This window comes from Pleurodeles waltl, chromosome 6, assembly GCF_031143425.1.
Source record: "Pleurodeles waltl isolate 20211129_DDA chromosome 6, aPleWal1.hap1.20221129, whole genome shotgun sequence".
In the NCBI taxonomy this organism is placed as follows: Eukaryota; Metazoa; Chordata; class Amphibia; order Caudata; family Salamandridae; genus Pleurodeles; species Pleurodeles waltl.
In genome coordinates, this window is record NC_090445.1 from 1,202,916 (window position 1) to 1,223,479 (window position 20,564).

Sequence of the window (20,564 nt, forward strand, 5' to 3'; positions counted from 1 at the left end):
AGGGCACCGCACAGGGCACCGCACAGGGCACCGCGCAGGGCACCGCACAGGGCGCAGCACAGGGCACCGCACAGGGCACCACATAGGGCACCGCGCAGGGCGCCGCGCAGGGCACCGCACAGGGCACCGCACAGGGCGCAGCACAGGGCACCACACAGGGCACCACACAGGGCACCACCCATCCCTGCTGGATCACTGTTCCTTCCCCGCCTGCAGAGGCAGCGCCCGGTGCTACAGGGGCACACCAGCGTCCCTCCCATCTGGAAGCAGCACAGGGCACCGCACAGGGCACCGCACAGGGCACCACGCAGGGCACCGCGCAGGGCACCGCACAGGGCACCGCACAGGGCACCGCATAGGGCACCGCGCAGGGCACCGCACAGGGCACCGCACAGGGCACCGCGCAGGGCGCCGCGCAGGGCACCACACAGGGCACCGCACAGGGCACTACACAGGGCACCGCGCAGGGCACCGCGCAGGGCGCCGCGCAGGGCACCACACAGGGCACCGCACAGGGCACCACACAGGGCACCGCACAGGGCGCAGCACAGGGCACCGCACAGGGCACCGCACAGGGCACCACACAGGGCACCGCACAGGGCGCAGCACAGGGCACCGCACAGGGCACCGCGCAGGGCGCCGCGCAGGGCACCGCGCAGGGCGCCGCGCAGGGCACCGCACAGGGCACCACACAGGGCACCGCACAGGGCGCAGCACAGGGCACCACACAGGGCACCGCACAGGGCACCGCACAGGGCACCGCACAGGGCGCAGCACAGGGCACCGCGCAGGGCACCGCGCAGGGCGCCGCGCAGGGCACCGCACAGGGCACCACCCATCCCTGCTGGATCACTGTTCCTTCCCCGCCTGCAGAAGCAGCGCCCGGCGCCCCGGCGGCACACCAGCGCCCCTCCCATCTGGAAGCAGCACAGGGCACCGCACAGGGCACCGCATAAGGCACCGCACAGGGCACCGCGCAGGGCGCCGCGCAGGGCACCGCGCAGGGCACCGCGCAGGGCACCACACAGGGCACCACACAGGGCACCGCACAGGGCACCGCGCAGGGCACCGCACAGGGCACCGCGCAGGGCACCGCGCAGGGCACCACACAGGGCACCACACAGGGCACCACACAGGGCACAGCATAGGGCACCGCACAGGGCACCGCACAGGGCACCGCACAGGGCACCACATAGGGCACCGCACAGGGCACCGCGCAGGGCACCGCGCAGGGCACCACACAGGGCACCGCACAGGGCACCGCACAGGGCGCAGCACAGGGCACCGCACAGGGCACCGCGCAGGGCACCGCACAGGGCACCGCACAGGGCACCGCACAGGGCACCGCGCAGGGCACCGCACAGGGCACCGCGCAGGGCACCGCGCAGGGCACCACACAGGGCACCACACAGGGCACCACACAGGGCACAGCATAGGGCACCGCACAGGGCACCGCACAGGGCACCGCACAGGGCACCACATAGGGCACCGCACAGGGCACCGCGCAGGGCACCGCGCAGGGCACCACACCACACAGGGCACCGCACAGGGCACCACCCATCCCTGCTGGATCACTGTTCCTTCCCCGCCTGCAGAAGCAGCGCCCCTCGAGAAGCAGCACAGGGCACCGCGCAGGGCACCGCACAGGGCACCGCGCAGGGCACCGCCAGGTTCCCGGACCCCTGTCAGCAGGTGCCACTGACTAGCCCCAGGTGATAGTGAACCCCTCAAGCGGCACCAGTGCCGCAGAGCTGGATGGTCCAGGCGCCCCCAGGAACGTTAACCCTGGAGCCTTTTTCCAACCCCACTTGACTGCAATTCTCCACAATAGAAACTTTTGGCCAGCACATACTTTCTTCGCAGCTTCGCCCTGGCACCGTGAGCACAAGCGGCGTCTTGGCTGCCACACCGAGCTTCACGGCACATGGTCAGTCACCTCCCACTGGTGGTCCCAGACACGCCGCCGCGCCTTTAGCCCAAACTCTTCAGGATCTACCGGATGCGGGTAACTTTGTTACCCAGCCTGGCCAGGACTTGGCTGATTGCTTAACCGTGGCCAATGGCACGTGTGGCGCTTCAGCACTGCGCCTGGTGCCATCCATGGGATCCACGGAAATGTCCCGGCATCAGCGATAGATGAGGCATCTGATGGCTCTTGGGCCTCGAGCGATTCAAAGAGAGTCCACCGCATCGCACTCCCAGATCTCTCCATGCCTGGGAGATCATTCGTCCAACACTTCAGTCTATTCCTCGGATGCGCCAGGGGCTTCCAATGCTGTTAACACCAGACCCCACCCCTGGCAGAGTAAAGTTTTCACTCTTTGGGTCCAGGCCGCGGCTCCCACAGACAACACCCCGGGGCAACGTGAAGCTCAGTCTACCCCCCCCCCCCCCCCCAGCAACCAGAACTTCAAGAGCAGGTCATTGGGTCCTGTTCAGCACACAGCCACCTGAGGAGGCAAGACGGAATATGTCCTCCTGGGGTTGAAGACATTACTTCTGACAGGTGGGCTCTCCCCTCCCATTCCTTTCAACCCCATCGCACCTTCCAGCTGTGTCTGGGAGGCTGACGGGGACCACAAGCCATTTTCCAGAAAGAGGTTCAGACCTTTCAGAGAGAGGATTCCTGGCTCGGAGCAGGAACTGGGTGTTAACCCCACTACTTCCCAAGAAGGACGGATGCTTCTCTCCTTTTTTACACCTTTCTCCTCTGAAAGCAGTTCACGATGGTGATGGTGGTCCAGGTTCTGTCTCCCCCGGATCCTGCAGGTCCCTTATTTCCACATCCCCGTCCTGCGGCCCACAGATGCTCTCTTCCCAGTTCACTCGTGCCAAGAGCCTTTCCAGTTTGCTGTGCCCCATTCTACCCTCAGCAGTGCCCCTCTAGTGTTCACAGAGGTGATGACGGCGGTCTCAGCGCCCCTACATATGTTGTGTCCCAGTTCTCTACTAACTCCGCGACTGGGCGTTGAAGGTGGGCTCTTCCCTGGCACCCTTAGACCACCTCTGGCTGACGGTGAACATTCCAACATTGTCAACGATCATGAAAGAAAACAGGCTCTTGCAGATTCACCACAAATCTTCGACCCCATTTTGAATACTAGGCGTTGGTGTAATGACTCTGAAATGCCCTGAGCCCCACTAATCAGGACTCCCTGCATGTGCTCTGATCTTTAAAGCGGTATATGTTTGGTTGGCTTACACCCAATTGGCACAGTTCAACTTACTTGTGAGCCCCTAGAATATGGTACAAGGGCTACCCACGGCCTGTGAGCTGAGGTGTCTCTCGAAGACTCCAGCTCTTGTTGTGACACCACGGGTATGGAAGGTAAAATGTGGCTCCCAGTCGGCCACTGCAGACGGGCAGAGCAGCTTAAAAGTCCAGTCCTCCCTTTTCAGTACATATAAAAGAGGCACCACTAAGGTGGACCTATTGAGCCCCAAGGCAGGGTGCTGTACGTTAACAAGAGGAACATGTACTTTTACATTTTCCAGCAGTAAAAACCCTAAATTGTTGTTTTTACTGTGGAAAAGGCTCACGCCACACACTCACACCCTTTCACTGTAGTGCAAGGGGGTCTGGGTGATGTCCAGCATGCTTTTCTATACGGGAATCATACCCTTCCAGTACGAAATACAATGCTGAGGCAGTTTTATACTGTTCCAAGTCTATGGGGGTCATTATGAACCGCCATATAATGAACACTTGGAGGGCTCCACCGCCAGGCTGCCTCCGTCAGGCAGCCTGGTAGTGGAGGGAATCATTATCCGGCAGGGCAGCACTGCTGCCCCCCGGATAATGAGCCCTACTGCCACCAGCCTTTCCCTGGCGGGTTCCACCTCCACTAAAAGGCTGGAAGAAGGGGTGCTCCAGGGCCCCCCTGGGGGCCCCTGCACTGCCCATGCACTTGGCATGGGCAGTGCAGGGGCCCCTGTGCTGTGCCCCATTGCGCAGGTCACTGCCTGATTTATGGGCAGTGATCTGCACGATGGGTGCAGCTACACCCGCTGCACAGAGTCATTGATGGCGGCTCCATGTGGAGCCGCCCGCAATATCCCGGCCATGCATTCTTCTGGGCCGGCGGGCGGAAACAATGTTTCCACCCGCCGGCATAGCAGAAACAATGTTTCCACCCGCCGGCATAGCAGATTTTCCACCCGCCGGCCCAGCAGAATCTTCTTTATGCGGCCGGCGGGGCCCCAGGGGCGCTGGCGGTCAGTTAAATGACCGCCAGCCTGAACACAGCAGTAAACACCACCGTGTTCATTATGAGGGCCTATATGTCTACACACAAGCTAAGACAGAAATGCTTGGATAAAAGAGCTCATTTCTCCAATGCTACACCTGCCTCAGACAGGCAGCATTTTTGATGCAAATCCCTGTCTACCAGTTGTTAGTAGAACGGGATGATGTGCTTCAAAGCCTATGGGTGGATGCCTTCAAGACCAACATACCACCCATGGTGCGCCCCTTGACGTAGAGTAGCACAATGAGCGTCTATGCGTTAATTTAGGCTACTTTCCAGCCCCAAACATGTTTTGCCCTTGAAACTTAATCCCACATTAACCCTTTGCTCCAGTTTCCGTCACTATCGTGGTGCACAGCTGGCACCAAGTGATAGTAAGTCATGGTCCCTGCACAGGTAATCTGCTGGTGAACAATTCTTACTTTCAACATCCATAGCTGCCTTCTGGGGTATGTCTGTGTCATAATCAAACCTCGGTGGCCCCCCTGCAAAGTACATGCAGGAGGTCCTCCTCCCCCTGGACCACCACCTAACACGCCAGACCCAGCCAGTGTTCTGTGCTGAGGGGGCCCCCCTGGAGATAAGGGTCTCCCTACCCCTCCCCCTGGAGCTAATGTTACACCGCTGGGGATATATGCTCCAGGGGGGAACCCTTGGACCAGTCAAGACCACAATCTTTGCATTTATCAGACCCAAGTTACAGATAGGCCCTCCAGCCACGATCCGTGGGGGCAGGATGCCCGTGGCGCATTGTGGGCAGCCTTGCTCTCACTTCACCTGTGTTTTTTTGTTTGACTGAATACATAGATCTTCTGAGATTTAATTAGGGTGATGCTTATTTTTATTGAAAATTGTCCTGTAGGAGGCTGGCTCTATGTAGTGTTCAAAACCAGACACACTGTGCAGAGGGTGCAGGTAACCACACCTTAGATTACACAGTCACAAAGTAGACCACCTAATGCTCTAATGTTTGTGGTAGCTGCCGAGCAGTCAGGCTCATCTTGGAGAAGTGCAAAGCATTTGTTGTACTCACAGTATCAATAAAGCAAGACACACACTCAAAGGAATAACTCAAGAGCAATTTACAAAAATACTTCAGATTTTTATAATTTTTTTAAGACCAAGATCATCACAATTGAGTAACTACTTTTGAAATTATGTATTTGTTAAGTTTTAATAAAAATTGTCATTTTGTGTGTAATTACGCACAATAGGAATCAATGGAGAAAATATTTCGAAAATGCACATAAAATCAGGCAATGTGTTTGATCGCCAGTGTCTCCTTTCGCAGGTATGTCGAGGTCGTCGGTGGGCACTATGGACCAGCTGGAGAAGTTCAGGCGGCTCCCGGTTTCATCGGGAGCAGCTTCAGAAAGTCATTGGAGCTGGTGCCAGGCCACGGAGGCCAGGCCACGGAGGGGGGACCACTTGCAATAGCACTGCACAAGTGGACTTAAAGGTAAGTGCAGTGGGCCCCCTTGGAGTGTTGAGGTCGTATGTGGTGGGAGACCCCTAGGGCACAGCTGGATCTTCGGTGCAGGGCACAGGGCGGCCAGGCACAGAGCGAGTGTGCCTGGAGCTGTGCGCAAAGGTGCCCTTGGAAGCAGGAGTTGGTCAGTTGATGGTCGCTTGAAGATCAAGAGGGGCACTTTGATAAGAGGTCCTGGTGGTTTCTGAAGTCCCTCAACTGGGGCTTCCTCCTGGTCCTTTTGCAGTCCAGAATGGACTGTCCTTCTTGGTGTCTGATGTTAGGTGACCAGTGACTAGGGCTATTGCATGTTTTGGCCACTGGAAGGTGCAATGTCACCAACCTTGGCACACTTGCAGGATTTGTCCTCATGGTCCTTTGGGAGGAGTTTGGTCTGGCTACGGCATCCGTTTCCGTGTTCAGCAGCCAGTCAGTAAAGTGGCCTTCACTGGGTTTTTCATGTTTGTTGCAGCAGAGTGATGCCTTCACTCCTAAGCGAGATCTTTGGCAATTTCCGAAGGGTGGAGGTGCTCTGGGAGTTTGTAGAGTCTGTCCAACATCCAAGTAACTCCTCAGTGGCGATTGTCGAGTGTTGGGTGCTGCAGGTAGGGTTTGGCGCTTTTTCTTGGTGAAGCAGGTCTTCAGTTCTCGAGCCTTGGGTCTTAGTTGTTGCTGGTCTTTTTGTGTCCTTAGAAAATGAATCTCTGGTCTAGGTGGTGCCCACTAAATACTGAATTTAGTGGGTGTTTAGGGGAGTACCTAGTAGTGACCAATGGGTTATCTATCTTAGGGTGGCTACACCCACTAAGTGACCGCTTCCTGTGGCAGAGGTCACTTCCCTGCACCTGATTGGCTATTTTCCTTCCATGCAAGATGGAGGAAAATGGAATGGAGAGGTCACCTTGTATGCAATACCTTAGGAGGGTGCAAGCTGGAGCTGACCACTCCTCCTGCGCTTTGTGTGGTTTTCGCACCATTGCTCCTGCAAAACATGGGGGTTTGCAATGGGGGCGGCCATCTGCTGCTAACAGCAGGCTTGGGGGGGGGGTCGAGTTTCAAGGGTGGTAAGCCCTTTGAAGCTTGCTAGCAGGGCAGTGAATATTCCTGAGGGAGGGGAAGTTTGCACCTCCACCCAGGGAGGGCTTTGTTCTGGGACCCAGAGAGCAGGATCTCTCACCCCAGGGTTCCAGAATCTTGTGTGGTGGTGGCAGGCTGGCTGTGACCAGTGAGCAACCATGCCAGGGTAGGTAGCGTTTGCAGGGGGAACCTCCAAGGTGTCCCCTGGGTACATTTTGTAATAAATCCAATACTGGTACTAATTTGGATTTATCATTCTGAGTTGTTTGATACCAAACAACCCAGGGTCAGAGTAGCCATCATGTGGCTGTGAAACTTGTACTGATCAGTGTCCAGCACATGCATTAAAAAGGCTGCTCTGTTCACTCACTATGTCCCAGGCTTGTCAGCGACACTTTGTGGGCATATTGCTCACGCATCTATGCCCACACATACAATATAGTGCACCCTGCCTTAGAGCTAGAAGGCCTGCCAGAGGGGTGACTTACCTATAGTGTATGCAGTATGTAGTGGACAGGGATCACAGGCTGTGTGCCATGTCGAGTTTGTCTTTTAGGATTGCATCAGAACACTCAGCATGTAATGTCAGTGCTGGGTGCATTTCCATAGAATGTGGCACAATTTGTGCGGCTGCCCTCAGGGGCTTACCCATAGTACCCCGTGCCCTGGATACCTAAGTACCATTTACTAGGGACTTATAGTGGCAGCTAAAGGTGTTCCCAATTGTGCCAAAGCATCACAGCAGTTTAGGGAATCCGCTCTGGCCCAGAGAATCTGGTTAGCAAGAGCCCTGGGCGCTAACAACTTTGAGACTACATCAAATACCAGGCAAAACGTGGGGGCTAACCATGACAAAAGAGGCCTTTTCTCACACTACCCCCCTCCCCCCAAATGAAAGAGGGTGAGTCTACCCTTTCCTTAATGAGTCTTCATCATCTAAGTGGAAGAACCTGGAGAGGCCATCAGCATTGGCATAGGCAGTCCCAGGTCGGTGTTCCACTTGAAAGTCCATGCGCTGTAGGGAGATGGCCCACCTAAGCAGCTTGGGGTTTTCACCCTTCATCTGTTGTAGCCATCTGAGAGGCCTGCGGTCAGTCTGAACAGTGAAGTGGGAGCCAAACAAGTATGGCCTCAGCTTCTTCAGGACCTAAACCACAGCAAAGGCTTCCCTCTCTAGGGCACTCCATTTTTGTTCCCTAGGGAGGAATTTTCTGCTTATAAAAACAACAGGCTGGTCATGTCCTTCATAATTTTTCTGAGCTACGGCCGCTCCTACCCCCAGTTCTGAGGCATCTGTTCGGACAATAAATTGCCTGGAGTAATTTGGAGCTTCTAGGACTGGAGCAGAGCACATAGGCGGTGATTCCAACCGCGGAGGGCGGCGGTCGCCGCCCGCCATGCGGTTACCACCGAATGACCGCACCGCGGTCAAAAGACCGCGGCGGCCATTCTGGCTTTCCCGCTGGGCCGGCGGGCGACCGCCAAAAGGCCACCCGCCGGCCCAGCGGGAAAGACCCAGCAACGATGAAGCCGGCTCCAAATGGAGCCGGCGGAGTTGCTGGAGTGCGACGGGTGCAGTAGCACCCGTCGCGATTTTCAGTGCTAGGCAGTCACTGAAAATCATGGTGGGGCCCCCAGGGGCCCCACGACACCCGTTCCCGCCATCCTGTTCCTGGCGGTTTTTACCGCCAGGACCAGGATGGCGGGAAGGGGGTCGGAATCCCCATGGCGGTGCTGCGCGCAGCGCCGCCATGGCAGATTCCTTGGGCCAGGGGTAAACCGGCGGGAAACCGCCAGTTGCCCTTTTCTGACCGCGGCTTTACCGCCGCGGTCAGAATGGCCCAGGAAGCACCGCCAGCCTGTTGGCGGTGCTTCCGCGGTCCCCGGCCCCCATAGTGTTCTTCAGAGAGTCAACAGCCTTTTGACAACTCACTGTCCAGGTAACCTTTTTGGTTAACTGGATCGGACCGTTTGCGACCACAAAAATGCATGATACATCCTTCCCTTTGTGCGTAATTATGCACCATAGGAACCAATGGAGAAAATACTTTCGAAATGCACATAAAATCAGGCAACCCATTTACCAATGTTGCCTCTCGGTTGTAGGTCGAGGTCGTCGCTAGGCACCGTGGACCAGCTGGAGAACCTCAGGCAGCTCCCGGTTTCGGTATGAGAAGCTGCAGAAAGTTGTTGGAACTGGTGACAAGCCACTGAGGGAACCACTCGGAAAAGCACTGCACAAGTGGACTTAAAGGTAAGTTCGGTAGGTCCCCTTGGATTGCGAGGTCGCAAGGGGTAGGGCACCCTTTGGGCACAGCTGGATCTTCGGTGAAGAGCACAGGGCGATCAGGTGCAGAGCGAGTCGGTAAGCACAGAGCTGTGCGCAAAGGTGCCCTTGGAAGCAGGAGATAGGTCACTTTGAGTGTCACTTGCAGGTCAGCAGGTGCATTCTGGTGGGGGTTCCTGGTGGTTTCTGAAGTCCCTCGACTGGGGTTTCCTCCAGGTCCTTTTACAGTCTGGAATGGGCGTGTCCTTCTTGGTGTCTGATGTTAGGTAACCAGTACCTAGGGCTATTGCATGGTTTGGCCACTGGAAGGTGCAGTGCCACCAAACCTAGTACACTGGCAGGGTTTGTCATACGGTCTGTTGGGTAGAGTTTGGTCTAGTTGTGGCATCTGGTTCCTTGGTCAGCAGACGGTCAGTGAAGTGGCCTTCACTGAGTTTTTGGTCTTGGTTTGCAGGAGAGTGATGCCTTCACTCTAGAGGGAGATCTTTGGTGATTTTCGAAATGTGGTGGTGCTCTGGGGGTTTGTAGAGTCCATCCAATGTCCAGCGACCCCTCAGTGGTGATTGTCGAGTCCTGGGTGCAGCAGGCAGGGTTTGGCGCCTTTTCTTGGTGCAGCAGAACTTCAGTTCTCGAGCCGTGGGTCTTCTTTGTTGCTGGTCTTCTTTTTCCCTTGGAATCTGATTTCTTGGTCTAGGGATGCCCCCTAAATACTGTATTTAGTGGGCATTTAGGGGAGTACCTAGTAGTGACCAATGGGTCATCTACCTTAAGGTGGCTCCACTTTCTGTGGCCAGAGGTCACTCCCCTACACCTGATTAGCTATTTTCCTTCCATGCAAGATGGATGAAAATGAAATAGAGGGGTCACCTCACAAGCAACGCCTTAGGGGTGGTGCAAGCTGGGGCTGATCATTCCTCCTGTCCTTTGTGTGGTTTTTCCACGGTTGTTCACACCAAAAGTGGGGTTTTGCAATGAGGGGGGGGCATCTGCTGCTAGCAGCAAGCTTGGGATTTGAGTTTCAAGGGTGGTAAACCCTTTGAGCTCTCTAGCAGGGCAGTGCACATTCCTAAGCGATGGGGTGTTTGCACCTCCACCCAGGAAGGGCTTTGTTCTGGGACCCAGAGAGCAGGATCTCTCACCTCAGGGTTCCAGCATCTTGTCTGCTGGTGGCAGGCTGGTTGTGACTGGCTGGCAACCATGCCCTCTGGGAGTATTTTGTAATAAATCATATACTGGTACTAGTTTGGATTTATCATTTTGAGTTGTTTGATACCAAACAACCCAGGGTTCAGAGTAGCCATCACGTAGCTGGATAAAACTCGTGTTTGACCAGTGTCCAGTACATGTATTAAAATGGTTGCCTTGTTCACTCACTATGTCCCAGGTTTCGCAAGGGCACAGTGGGGCATATTGCTCATGCATCTATGCCCACACATACAATATAGTGCACCGTGCCTTAGGGCTCTAAGGCTTGCCAGAGGGGGTGACTTACCCATAGTAAATGCAGTGTACGGTGGACAGGGCACACAAGTAGTGTGCCATGTCGAGTTTGTCTTTTAGGATTGGATCAGGACATGGCAGTGCTGGGTGCATCTGGATGCATGGCCCTAGAGGGTGGCACGATCTGTGTTGCTGCCCTTAGGGGCCTACCCTTCATACCCCATGCCATTGGTACCTAAGTACCATTTACTAGAGGTTAAAAGTAGAAGCTTAAGGTGTATACAATTGTGTCAAAGCATCACAACAGTTTTAAGGAAAGAGATCTGGCCCAAGGAACCTGGTTAGCAGGGGCCCTGGGCGCTAACAACTTTGAGACTACATCAAATACCAGGCAAAAAGTGGGGGCTAACCATGACAAAAGAGGCCTTTTCCCACATGTCTGAAAATATGGTAAGTTAAATCATTTACCACAAAGCGTTGTCCTACGATGATAAAAGGGCGACATACGGTGACATTCATCCACTGGTTGAATTGCACAACTTGGGTTTAAACCCCAGCTTCCCTTCGAGGTGAATTATGTGATCATAGCCGAAAGGTTTTACTTGACTGTGCCTCATTTTGATAGAGTGTCAGATTTGAGGCCATCTTGATGTGTGCTACATTAAAACCTCATTTGCATTTAGTTTAAAAGACAGTGTTATGTGTATTTGTAAAGCATACTTTCACCTGTGACGGTATCTTGGTGCTGAGGCAGGTGTCTTTAGCACCTGCCTATGATAGGTTGGTTAATCACTCGCGAGGGTATGTAGGCGTTGAGCAGGTGTCTTTAGCACCTGCCTATGATAGGTTGGTTAATCACTCGCGAGGGTATGTTGGCATTGAGCTGGTGTCTTTAGCACCTGCCTATGATAGGTTAGTTAATCACTCGCGAGTGTATGTTGGCATTGAGCTGGTGTCTTTAGCACTTGCCTATGATTGGTTGGTTAATCACTCTCAAGGGTTTCTTAGCACTGAGCAGGTGTGTTTAGCACCTGCCTATGATAAGTTAGTTATTCACTTGCGAGGGTATCTTGGCTCTGAGCAGGTGTGTTAAGGACCTGCCTATGATAGGTTGGTAAATCACTCGCGAGGGTATGTAGGCGTTGAGCAGGTGTCTTTAGCACCTGCCTATGATAGGTTGGTTAATCACTCGCGAGGGTATGTAGGCGTTGAGCAGGTGTCTTTAGCACCTGCCTATGATAGGTTGGTTAATCACTCGCGAGGGTATGTAGGCGTTGAGCAGGTGTCTTTAGCACCTGCCTATGATAGTTTGGTTAATCACTCTCAAGGGTTTCTTAGCACTGAGCAGGTGTGTTTAGCACCTGCCTATGATAGTTTGGTTAATCACTTGCGAGGGTATCTTGGTGTTGAGCTGGTGTGTTTAGCACCTGCCTATGATAGGTTGGTAAATCACTTGTGAGGGTTTCTTGGTGCTGAGCAGGTGTGTTTAGCACCTGCCTATGATAAGTTAGTTATTCACTTGCGAGGGTATCTTGACACTGAGCAGGTGTGTTAAGGACTTGCCTATGATAGGTTGGTTAATCACTCGCGAGGGTATGTAGGCGTTGAGCAGGTGTGTTAGGCACCTGCCTATGACAGGTTAGTTAATCACTTGCGAGGGTATGTAGGCGTTGAGCAGGTGTATATAGCTCCTTTCTAAGATAGGTTGGTTAATCACTTGTGAGGGTATCTTGGCACAGAGCAGGTGTGTGCCAAGACCTTTCTATGATAGGTTGGTTAATCCCTTGTGAGGGTATCTTGGCACACAGCAGGTGTGTGCCAAGACCTTTCTATGATAAGTAGGTTAATCATTTGTGACGGTATCTTGTCACAGAGCAGGTGTGTATAGCTCCTTGCTATGATAGGTTGGTTAATCACTTGTGAGGGTATCTTGGCACAGAGCAGGTGTGTGCCAAGACCTTTCTATGATAGGTTGGTTAATCACTTGTGAGGGTATCTTGGCACAGAGCAGGTGTGTGCCAAGTCCTTTCTATGATAAGTTGGTTAATCACTTGTGACAGTATCTTGGCACAGAGCAGGTGTGTATAGCTCCTTTCTATGATAGGTTGGTTAATCACTTGTGAGGGTATCTTGGCACAGAGCAGGTGTGTGCCAAGACCTTTCTATGATAGGTTGGTTAATCCCTTGTGAGGGTATCTTGGCACAGAGCAGGTGTGTGCCAAGACCTTTCTATGATAAGTTGGTTAATCACTTGTGACGGTATCTTGGCACAGAGCAGGTGTATATAGCTCCTTTCTATGATAGGTTGGTTAATCACTTGTGAGGGTATCTTGGCACAGAGCAGGTGTGTATAGCTCCTTTCTATGATAGGTTGGTTAATCACTTGTGAGGGTATCTTGGCACAGAGCAGGTGTGTGCCAAGACCTTTCTATGATAAGTTGGTTAATCACTTGTGACGGTATCTTGGCACAGAGCAGGTGTGTATAGCTCCTTTCTATGATAAGTTGGTTAATCACTTGTGACGGTATCTTGGCACAGAGCAGGTGTGTGCCCAGACCTTTCTATGATAAGTTGGTTAATCACTTGTGAGGGTATCTTGGCACAGAGCAGGTGTGTATAGCTCCTTTCTATGATAGGTTGGTTAATCACTTGTGAGGGTATCTTGGCACAGAGCAGGTGTGTATAGCTCCTTTCTATGATAAGTTGTTTAATCACTTGTGACGGTATCTTGGCACAGAGCAGGTGTGTATAGCTCCTTTCTATGATAGGTTGGTTAATCACTTGTGAGGGTATCTTGGCACTGAGCAGGTGTGTGCTGAGTCCTGCCTAGGGCTGGTTGGTTAATTGAGAAGTCAGGTCTTCAGATTCTTGCGGAATTCAAGACAAGCCTTCACATGTGAAGGTGGGGCAGAGGTCACATATTTGCTGTGCATGTGCTACACAGACATTGTGGTGGGCTCTCACATGTCGCTGTGTGTCCTTTACTGTGACTGTGGTAGGCTTTCACATGTCTGCTGTGTATGCTACACTGTGACTGTGGTGGGCTCTCACATGTCTCCTGTGTGCTCTACAGTGTGACTGTGGTGGGCTCTCACATGTCTCCTGTGTGCTCTACAGTGTGACTGTGGTGGGCTCTCACATGTCTCCTGTGTGCTCTACAGTGTGACTGTGGTGGGCTCTCACATGTCTCCTGTGTGCTCTACACTGTGACTGTGGTGGAGCCTCACATATCTACTGTGTGCTCTACACTGTGACTGTGGTGGGCTCTCACATGTCTCCTGTGTGCTCTACACTGTGACTGTGGTGGGCTCTCACGTGTCTCCTGTGTGCTCTACACTGTGACTGTGGTGGGCTCTCACATGTCTACTGTGTGTTGTATACTGTGGCAGTGGTGGGCTCTCACATGACTGTGGTGGGCTCTCACATGTCTACTGTATATGCTACACTGTGACTGTGGTGGCTTTCATATGTCTGCTGTGTGCACCGCACTGTGGCTGTGGTGGGCTCTCACATGTCTGCCTTCTGTGCTCTACACTGTGACTGTGATGGGCTCTCACATGTCTGCCGTGTGTGCTCTACACTGTGACTGTGGTGGGCTCTCACGTGTGTGCTGTGTGCTCTACACTGTGACTGTGATGGGCTCTCACATGTCTGCCGTGTGTGCTCTACACTGTGACTGTGGTGGGCTCTCACACGTCTGCCGTGAGTGCTGTACACTGTGACCGTGATGGGCTCTCACGTGTGTGCTGTGTGCTCTACACTGTGACCGTGATGGGCTCTCACATGTCTCTCACGTGTGTGCTGCGTGCTCTACACTGTAACCGTGGTGGGCTCTCATGTGTCTCCCGTTTTCAGAAGAGTGAAGCAGTTGTGCCCCTCTTGGCTCTGCATGAACCCGGCTTGGCAGTCACTGGGCTGGCACCTTCTCTATTTTCCTGCTGTGGCGCCAGAAGAGACGTTTTTCTCTGAAGGGGGCTAGTGTGCCATCTGAACTGTTTTCGCATTGCCACAAGTGCCCATTTCTCCCAAAAATAAAAAGTTCCACTCTCCTTCCTGGAAATTTCCCTGGAGTGTCACAGGAGGGGCAGGCCTGCTGTAGGCCTCTCTTCAGCCAGCAGGACTTCACCCTCCACAGAAGGACCCCTGGGCACACCCACCTGTACACTCTTGGAAGGGCACACTCCGTGGGGGCCAATCTGTCAGGGGGTGCTACCTTGTACAGTTAAAGGACATCCACTCTACACATTCAAGGGACTCCCAGCCTACAGTGCCAGGGCAGGGATAGGATAGACAGGGTGCATCCATCATGAGGCAGAGACAGGATAGACAGGGGGCATCCACCATGAGACAGACGGGGCAGAGATAGGATAGACAGGGGACATCCATCATGGGGCAGGGATAGGATAGACAGGGGCCACACATCCTGCACATACTGGGCAGAGATTGGATAGACAGGGGCCACGCGTCCTGCACAGACTGGGAAGAGTTAGGATAGACAGGGGACATCCATCATGGGGCAGGGATAAGACAGATAGGGCCCACGCGTCCTGCACAGATAGTGGGCAGAGATAGGACAGACCGAGGCCATCTGTCCTGCAGAGTGAGGGGCAAAGATAGGACAGACAGAGGCTATCTGTCCATCAGAGTGAGGGGACAGAGATAGCACTCTACTAATGTGGCAGGAGTTTGGGTAATGGGCCATCTGTGGAAGAGCTTTATGGAGTGACAGTGGTGTTGCTGTGGTAATGTGGAATCAATAGTGTGGTGTTGTGCTCAGGTTGCCGCTCTGGTGGTGGCAAGGACATTACAATGGTAGTTGTGCTGGTGGTGCTGTGGTGCGTTATCAGTGGTGCGGTGTTGCTCTGGTGGTGGCTAGAACATTACTGTGGCAGTTGTGTTGGTGGTGTTGTGGTGCGGTGTCAACGGTGCGCAGGTTGTCGCTCTCAGTGTGGCTAGGACAGTACTGTGGTTGATGTGTTGGTGATGCTGTGGTGCAGTATCAATGGTGCACAGGTTGTCGCACTGGGGGTTGCTAGGACATTACTGTGGTTGATGTGTTGATGCTGTGGTGCGGTATCGATGATGCTTTGGTTGTTGCTCTGGTGGTGGCTAGGAGAATACTGTGGTAGATGTGTTGGTGGTGCTGTGGTGCAGTATCAGTGGTATCAGTGGTGCGCAGGTTGTCGCTCTCGGGGTGGTAGGACATTACTATGGTAGATGTGGTGACTGTGCGTTAGTAGTGCTCTGGTAAAGGTCACAGTAGGCTTTGTTCGTGGTCAGGGTATTACTGTGCTGAAGTATTGATGCTGTGGTAATGGCATGTGTGATGCCGTGGTGTTGGTGAGGCTGGTGCAACGGTACTGGGTGTTTTGTGATAGTTGTATTGGTGGTGCTGTGGTTGACATCAGGGTTGCGCTGTGGTAGTTATAAGATTGATATTCGATAGTGGTATTGGTGCTGTGGGAATGGTGTTGGTGGCGCTGTGTTATTCTGAGGGTAGGGGTCATGGTGGTTCCATGGTACAGGTGGTGATAGTAGGTCGGTGCTGTGATAATGGCATCTGTGGTGTTTAGTGGTAAAGGCCAGAGCCTTGCTCTGATTGTGCCATTGGTGGCGCGATTTAAATATGGTGGTATGCAAATATGTTGAGCGCAGTATCACCCGGGAGGGTATCTGGCACTTAGTAGGTGTAAGTCTAGCCAAACCCAGGGCCTAGGGGGACTAAAAGCCAATCTTCAGCTTCTTGTGAACCTCAAGAAGTGAGGGGGCTCTTTGTGCAGGAGCAGGTCATTCCACGCTTTAGGAGTGCTGTGGGAGAAGGCTTGACCGCCAGAACTGGTTTCCATATGCGTGAGATGTGTGCAAGTACGAGTCCGAACGAGTCACCCCTAAACCGGGCCTACTTAGCTTTAAAAGCAGGGTGCATTATATCAAGAGGCTGGACTCATAGCTTCATATTTATGAGGTCCTAACGTTATAACCCGCACTGCTGCTGTCACTGTTGGAAGGCTAGCAGCCCCATTGATGAGTCCGACACCTCAGCCCTGCTAACTTCTGAATGGGACTACTATAGTTGGTACTCCGAGGTATCTAAAGAATCAGTGCATTAAAGCAAGGGAGCCTCTGGCCGCAGGGTATTGCTCTGCAGCACACGACACGCGGCTCGCGCTGCCGGGGTGACATGCTGCTGTACCTCACTGGCCCTGCAGGAATCCGGAGGCACTCCTTGTCTGCGAGTTAGTTGGGTATAATCGTGCATTTATCCCTTCAGAGATGGTTTGGATGGAACGGGACGCCATGCTGGTCTAGCTCAGGCCATCATCAAGGGCCACTCTCTCCCACCCTTGACCTGAAGCCTCTATGCCCCCTGAGTCACTTAGTGACCAAGCGCCTAAACCTTCCCCTGACACCAGGGGGCCTGATTTGTCATTCGGGTCCCTGGTAGCACAATTGACCCACAATCTTTTATTACAACGTGTATTATGCACATGGACTTGACCTCCTCCCCCGGCCCTCCCTGACAACAACAATAAGTCGCTGTCGCCTCCCTGAACCACTCACTGGCCAGCACCAATGTTGCTGTTATGTTCCCTTCCCCACTGGTCCTGGCAATCCATGGAGCAGGGCACGACCCTGCATGTGCTTAAAGTGGTAGAATATAAGGTCACTTCCTGTGGTTATTACTCCGCAGAATGTTTTACTGCTCAAACTTACGATGGAACTTTGTATTGTTAATAATGGACAGAAGAAATGCTCAATAAAAACTTTAGAAAAATTGATGTGCTGCTGTGTTAATGGTGCTTTAGTATAGCTCAGGCCAGTACTGTGGTGTTGGTGGTGCTATGGTGTTACTGGTGCCGTGGTATTAGTGGTGCTGTGTTGTTAGTGGTGCTGTGGGGTTAGTGGTGCTGTTGTGTTGCTGGTGCTGTGGTGTTAGTGATGCTACCACATGCCCAGAGCACTGCTACTCACTGTGTGATCTCTATTTCTTTCTGTATTTCAAACAGGGCATTCTGGGGGCACCCGGGATTCCTGGAGAAGTCGGATTTCAAGGTGACAAGGTGAGATTTGGGGGTCTCTTTCTTCCTTACTTCCACAGAGTCATCTGAGTAATGGGCTTGGCAACCTTATCAGTGCTCCCTCTTGCTCTAGAGTCAATGTGAGAATGCTCCCTCCTTGTGTTCTAGCTAGAGTCCCTGTGAGAATGCTCCCTCTTTGGGTTCTATCGGGACTCACTGTGAGAATGCTCGCTTCTTGGGTTCTATTGAGAGTCACTGTGAGAATGCTCCCTCCTTGGGTTCTAGCTAGAGTCTCTGTGAGAATGCTCCCTTCTTGAGTTCTAGCTAGAATCACTGTGAGAATGCTCCCTCTTTGGGTTCTATTGGGAGTCACTGAGAATGCTCCCTTTTTGGGTTCTATTGAGAGTCACTGTGAGAATGTTCCCTCCTTGGGTTCTAGCTAGAGTCCCTGTGAGAATGGTTCCTTCTTAGGTTCTAGCTAGAGTTACTGTGGGAATGCTCCCACATTGGATTCTAGCTAGAGTCACTGTGAGAATGCTCCCTCCTGGGGTTCTAGCTAGAGTCACTGTGAGAATGCTTTCGCCATGGGTTCTAGGTAGAGTTACTGTGGGAATGCTCCCTCCTTGGATTCTAGCTAGAGTCACTGTGAGAATGCTTTCGCCATGGGTTCTAGGTAGAGTTACTGTGGCAATACTCCCTCCTTGGATTCTAGATAGTGTCACTGTGAGAATGCTCCCACCATGGGTTCTAGGTAGAGCTACTGTGGCAATGCTCCCTCCTTGGATTCTAGGTAGAGTTACTGTGGGAATGCTCCCTCCTTGGATTCTAGATAGAATCACTGTGGGAATGCTCCCTCCTTGGGTTCTAGCTAGAGTTGCTGTGACAATGTTCCCTCCATGGGTTCTAGGTAAAATCACTGTAACAATGCTCCCTCCTTGGGTTCTAGCTAGAGTCACTGTGGGAATGCTCCCTCCTTAGGTTCTACCAAGAGTCACTGTGAGAATGCTCCCTCCATCAGTTCTAGGTAGAGTTACTGTGGGAATGCTCCCTCCTTGGATTCTAGCTAGAGTCACTGTGAAAATGTTCCCTCCATGGGTTCTAGCTAGAGTCACCGTGAGAATGTTTCCTCCTTGGGTTCTAGCAAGGGTCACTGTGGGAAAGCTCCCTCCATGGGTTCTAGGTAGAGTCACTGTGAGAATGTTTCCTCCTTGGGTTCTAGCCAGAGTCACTGTGGGAAATGCTCCCTCCTTGGGTTCTAGCTAGAGTCACTGTGAAAATGTTCCCTCCATGGGTTCTAGCTAGAGTCACCGTGAGAATGTTTCCTCCTTGGGTTCTACCAAGTGTCACTGTGAGAATGCTCCCTCCATGGGTTCTAGGTATAGTTACTGTGGGAATGCTCCCTCGTTGGATTCTAACTAGAGTAAATGTGCAAATGTTCCCTCCTTGGGGTCTAGCTAGAGTCACTGTGAGAATGCTTCCTCCTTGGGTGCTATCAAGGGTCACTGTGGGAATGCCCCCTCCATTGGTTCAAGGTAGAGTCACTGTGAGAATGCTCCCTCCATGGGTTCCAGGTAGAGTTACTGTGGGCATGCTCCCTCCTTGGATTCTAGCTAGAGTTACTGTGAGAATGCTCCCTCCTTGGGTTCTAGCTAGAGTCACTGTGAGAAGGCTCCCTCCATGGGTTCTAGGTAGGGTTACTGTGGTAAAGCTCCCTCCTTGGATTGTAGATAGAGTGACTGTGGGAATGCTCCCTCCTTGGGTTCTAGCTAGAGTCACTGTGAGGATGCTCCCTCCATGGGTTCTAGGTAGATGTACTGTGGGAATGTTCCCTCCTTGGATTCTAGCAAGAGTCACTGTGAACATTTTCCCTCCTTGGGTTTTAGTTAGAGTCACTGTGAGAATGCTTCCTCCTTGGGTTCAAGCAAGGGTCACTGTGGGAATGCTCCCTCCATGGGTTCTAGGTAGAGTTTCTGTGGGAATGCTCCCTCCTTGGATTCTAGATAGTCACTGTGGGAATGCTCCCTCTTTGGGTTCTATCAGGAGTCACTGTGAGAATGTTCCCACCTTGGCTTCTAGCTAGAGTCACTGTGAGGATGATTCCTCCATGGGTTCTAGGTAGAGTTACTGTGGGAATGCCCCCTCCTTGGATTCTAGCTAGAGTCACTGTGAGAATGCTCCCTCCATGGGTTCTAGGTAGCGGTACTGTGGGAATGCTCCCTCCTTGGATTCTAGCTAGAGTCACTGTGAGAATGCTCCCTCCATGGGTTCTAGGTAGAGGTACTGTGGGAATGCTCCCTCCTTGGATTCTAGATAGAGTCACTTTGAGAATGCTCCCTCCTTGGGTTCTAGGTAGAGTTGCCGTGGGAATGCTCCCTCCTTGGATTGTAGCTAGTCACTGTGGGAATGCTCCCTCCTTGTGTTCGAGCTAGAGTCACTGTGAGAATGCTCCCTCCATGGGTTCTGATAGAGTTACTGTGGGAATGCTCCCTGCTTGGATTCTAGATAGAGTCACTGTGAGAATGCTCCTACCTTGGGTTCTAGCTCGAGTCACTGTGGGACTGCTCCCTCCTTGGTTTCTACCAAGAGTCACTGTGAGAATGCTCCCTCCATGGGTTCTAGGTAGAGTTACTGTGGGAATGCTCCCTCCTTGGATTCTAGATAGAGTCACTGAGAGAATGCTTCCTCCTTGGGTTCTAGCTAGAGTCACTGTGGGAATGCTCCCTCCTTGGGGTCTAGCTAGAGTCGCTGTGAGAATGCTCCCTTCATGGGCTCTAGGTCTAGTTACTGTGGGAATGCTCCCTCCTTGGATTCTAGATAGTCACTGTGAGAATGCTCCCTCCTTGGATTCTAGATAGAGTCACTGTGAGAATGCTCCCTCCTTGGGCTCTAGCTAGAGTCACTGTGAGAAATGCTCCCTCCTTGGGTTCTGCCAAGAGTCACTGTGAGAATGCTCCCTCCTTGGGTTCTAGCTAGAGTCACTGTGAGAAATGCTCCCTCCTTGGGTTCTACCAAGAGTCACTGTGAGA

General features: G+C 52.9%; 1 protein-coding gene across 1 annotated transcript in view; it reads left to right on the top strand.

Moving 5' to 3' along the window:
• COL27A1 (collagen type XXVII alpha 1 chain) overlaps positions 1 to 20,564 on the top strand; it is a 1,169,012-nt gene that overhangs the window by 590,298 nt on the left and 558,150 nt on the right. The window contains exon 17 of the mRNA XM_069236924.1: positions 17,527 to 17,580. Within this exon, the coding sequence (XP_069093025.1) occupies positions 17,527 to 17,580 (54 nt within the window). The remainder of the gene's footprint in view (positions 1 to 17,526; positions 17,581 to 20,564) is intronic.